This window comes from Brassica oleracea, chromosome C3 (assembly GCF_000695525.1).
Source record: "Brassica oleracea var. oleracea cultivar TO1000 chromosome C3, BOL, whole genome shotgun sequence".
In the NCBI taxonomy this organism is placed as follows: Eukaryota; Viridiplantae; Streptophyta; class Magnoliopsida; order Brassicales; family Brassicaceae; genus Brassica; species Brassica oleracea.
In genome coordinates, this window is record NC_027750.1 from 43474503 (window position 1) to 43479034 (window position 4532).

The window sequence follows — 4532 nt, forward strand, 5'->3', positions numbered from 1 at the left end:
TACCGGATTCTTTGTCAGAGCAATCGCAGATTTGTTGTCCAATCTAATGGTCACTCGTTTGCAAACTTTACCAACAACTTCACTTAACAATTCTTGCAGCCAAATTGCTTGTTTCGCAGCCTCTGTTGCCGCCATGAACTCTGCCTCACAGCTTGACAAACCACTCTCTCTTGTTTCGTTGAACACCATGTTATGGGACTTTCACCAAGATAGAAGACATGTCCCGTTGTGCTTTTCCCATCATCATCATAGACATTATGTGAACTGTCGCTATAACCCTCCAACTTTAATCCTTTGTTACGTTCAAAGTGGAGACCTAGTGAACATGTCCCTCGCAAGTACCTTAAGACTTGCTTCAGCGCAGCACCATGAGATATCTTAGGATCTTGCATCCTACTAAGTACTCAAACAAAGAAGGTTAAGTCGGGACGAGTGTGTAACAGGTACCTAAGGCAGCCAATGCTGCAACGGTACTCGCTTTCGTCGATCTTTCCCTCATCCAGCGCTTTAGAGAACTTAGCATTCATCTCCATCGGCGTATATGTTTGGTTAAGAGTTCATTCCAGTTTCTTCAATGATCTTACGTTCGTATCTGTCTTGTTTCAGAATGATCCCGTCCTCACGTTGAACAACTTCTATTCCCAAGTAATAAGTTAACAAGCCAAGATCACTCATCTCGAATTTGGTTGCCATCTCCTTTTTGAAGTCTAGTATCAGCTCAAGTGATGATCCGGTGATGAGTAGATCATCTATATAAACCACCACAACAAGAAGATCTTCGTTTTCCTCCTTTCGATACAATGAAGGCTCCTTTGAGCATCTTTCAAAGCCTAGCCCCTTTAGAATCTGGTTTCGTTTAATGTTCAAGGCTCTAGGAGCTTGACGTAAGCCATAGAGAGCTCGTTTGAGCTTATAAACCTTGTGTTCTTGTCCTGCTACGATGAACCCTTCTGGTTGAACCACAAACACTTCTTCTTTAAGTTCTCTGTGAAGAAATGCAGTCTTTACGTCTAAGTGGTGAACCTCCCACCCGTTCGAAGCGGCTAGTGCGATGATCAAGCAGATGGTCTCGATGCGAGCCACTGGAGCAGAAACTTCATCGTAGTCAACACCATGTTTTTGAACGTAGCCTTTCGCCACCAGCCGTGCCTTGTACTTACTGATACTTCCATCGGCATTCCGTTTAATTTTGAACACCCATTTAAGCCCAATTGGCTTAACTCCTGCTGGTAGTTCCACAAGATCCCATGTAATGTTTTTCTCTATCGAGAAAATCTCATCTTTTCATGCATCAATCCAAACTTTCAACTCCTTAGCCTCATTGAAGTCCCACGGTTCATCGTTTATTATCATCAACAAATGCTCACACTCTACCTCAGCTAAGATGATATAGTCATCGAGATATGATGGCTTTATAGTTACCCGTTGAGACCTTCTAAGTTGCGGCTGCACTTCGTCTTCTTCCTCATCGAACTGTTCTTCTTCATTGGTCTCAACACCAGTTTCATTCACTTCTTCTTCATCGACAATGATCTCATCATTAGATGACAACCCTTTAATTTGAACAATGAGTTCACCCGCATCATCATACTCTGCTTTCTCTGTTTTGTTCCAGCTCCATTATTTTGTTTCATCAAAGATCACATTTCGACTTACTATGATTTGTTTGCTTAATGGGTCTAGTAGGCGGTAAGCCTTTGATCCTGGTTCCGTTCCCAAGTGTACAAGCACCCGTGATCTGTCATCAAGCTTCTTTCTTCCAGTGGTCTCTGTCCTTGCGTAACATACACATCCAAACACTCGTAGATGAGTGAGGTTTGGTTTCTGGTTACCTAGATACTCGTAAGGCGTTTTCCCATCCAGTGATCTTGTAGCCACCCGATTAATAACGTACGTAGAGTGTCGTACTGCTTCGCCCCATACCATGTTTGGTATGTGCAAGTGCTTTAAGATACTTCTTGTCATCTCTAAGAGAGTCCGGTTGCGTCGTTCTACTATTCCATTCTGTTGTGGGGAATAAGGTGCCGTTAGATGTTATTTGATGTCGTTCTTGTCACAGTAGGCCTGAAACTCAAGAGATAAGAATTCTCCTCCTCTGTCTATCCGGAAGATCTTGATTTTTTGTTTTGTTTCCTTTTCCACCAGAGTCTTGAATCGTTTGAATTTCTCAAACGTCTCATCTTTCTTTTCAACAAGATCGTCCACATATATGTTGTATGGTCATCAACAAGAACAAATACATATCGTTTTTGAGCTGGTGTTGCTGGTGAGATTGGCCCGCAGAGATCGCCGTGTATCAACTCAAGTGTTTTGGAGGCTCGAAACAAGGTTGCTTGCGGGAAGGGTCTTCTAGTTTGCTTACCAAGTAGACAAGATACACATGTTTCTTCGCCACCTGATAGCTTAGGTACGCCAATAACAAGCTCCATGTTGACCATCATCGTTAACGTCTCGACGTTTATGTGACCTAAGCAGGAATGCCATATAGATGATTCACTCGATGATGATGCTAGAAGACATCGAACTTGATCAGCTTGCAAAACGACATTGTATAGCCTATTCTTGGATCGTGTAGTTCTCACCATTAATCTTCCATTGTGATCAAATAAGGTCAACGTATCATCCTTCATTCGTACTTCGCATCTGACCTTAGTAGCTTGCCCCAAGCTAACTATATTGCTTCTAAGTCCAGGAATGTAGTAAACATTGTTCAAGATTTTCTTTTCGCCACCTTTGAAGATAAAACGAACCGAGCCTTTTTCTCTTATGTCAATTCGAGAGTCATCTCCGAATCTCACCTTTCCTAAGATGGTTTCATCAAGCTCATGGAAGAACAAACGGTTTTCACTCATGTGGTTACTCGCACAATTGTCGAGATACCACACGTTCATCATATCCAAGTCGGCTTCAAACGTGCTTGGATTTACCTTCCTTTCATTGAGATAAACTACTTCGTTCATCATCAGTTCATCGGCCTCGTGTGTGTCTTCCTCCTTCTTTTCTACAGTTTCCTGAAGCTTGAGTTGCTTATCTGGACAATCTGAAGCGTAGTGTCCAAGTTTGTCGCAACAGAAGCATGTTATGTGAGAGGTATCTCCGTTTAAACGTCGCTTATAAGCCTATCTCTGGTTTTGAAACGATGATCCTTGACGGCCACGGCCTCTTCCTCTCCAGGGTGAGCGGCCGCCCCGTCCTCGACCTCTTCCGTACCCACCATAGCTTTCTTGTCCTGAGTCTGCATACATAAGTTTGTTTTGATCTTCGTGTTCGTCTTCTTCATCTTCAGCAATTCTCTCTTCATAGGCCTTTAGCCTACAACCGATGTCCTCAAAACATGTTGAGTTGAGGTCAAGAAGCTGTTCAATCGAGGAAACAATCTGTATATATTTCTTCCTCGGTAGGCTCTTCAAGAATTTCTTTACTATCTTTGATTCTTCTATCACCTCTCCTAATGCGGCTGCTTTTGACGAGAGCTCAGGTAATCTTCCAACAAAGGTATCGATTGTATCTCCATCTTTCATCTTAAGTCTGTCACACTCCGCCATTAATGTTTACAATTGAGCTTCTTTGACCCTCTCGGCTCCAAGGTTACGTGCCCTTATCGCATCCCATACACCCTTTGATGTGTCTAAATCGCTAACTTGTAGAATCAATGCCTCCAGTACGGATTGAAACAGGAACGCTATTGCCATATTGTTTTTCTTTTCATCTTTGGTTCCGAGATCAATTGTTTCCCATACTTCGCTAACCTTAAGTGCTATCTTCATCCTCATACACCAAACGGTGTAGTTTGACGTAGTTAGCATCGGGAACTTTATGGAGGCATGTCCAGCATTCTTGGTCGCCATAGTTTCGTCTTTAACATCCGCCATAGTCGTTTGTGTTCTATATCAAACTAGAATGGATTCTTGTGTGGCTCTGAAACCAAATATAGAATCACAAACTATTAATAAGAAGTCCTTCTCTTATTCAATCAATCAAGCAAAGCTTTGAAACAACTCAATCACAAGTTCTTAATATCACAACTCACACTCTGTATCTAACCTCAACATTCTCTTATATAGAGATCATTATATCCTAATCCTATTAGATAACATATCTAGAAAACTTCCTAAATACATTATACTTTTCAATTCCTCAACATGATAGGATTGGGACTTTTACTTGCTCCTCAAGTTTCCTTATTCTTTAAGCTTAACTCGACATAAACATCAAACTTTATATCAATTTATTGTTTTTGTCTCATGTCTTTCTCACTAATTTATCTTATTTTTGCAGGTTTTTCATTACATGGTTCTCATCTTCCACTCATTTAAAGGTAGATCTATTAATTTTATATATGTATTTTTGTGTGTTCTATAAAGGTAGACCTATCTAATTTTCCACACATTTTCTCTTTTTTAAGCCATTTAAACGTTTTTGGATATGCAGATTTTTCAGATCTAGATTTGGATATGCAGGTTTTTCAGATCTGGAAGACTGCTGGGCTAGAAAACTTCCAGACGACTTCCAGGAAGTATTCCAGACGACTT

The 4532-nt window shown here is 41.1% G+C and overlaps 1 protein-coding gene across 1 annotated transcript; it reads right to left on the reverse strand.

The window, feature by feature from the left end:
* Positions 1-549: 549 nt before the first annotated feature.
* Positions 550-3545, reverse strand: LOC106330683. Its single transcript, XM_013769115.1, has 4 exons — positions 3200-3545; positions 2363-3040; positions 1368-1601; positions 550-1280 (listed from the first exon to the last, which is right to left on the reverse strand). The coding sequence occupies exons 1-4, from the start codon at positions 3543-3545 to the stop codon at positions 550-552; spliced, it is 1989 nt and encodes a 662-aa protein (XP_013624569.1).
* Between the last annotated feature and the right edge of the window lie 987 nt (positions 3546-4532).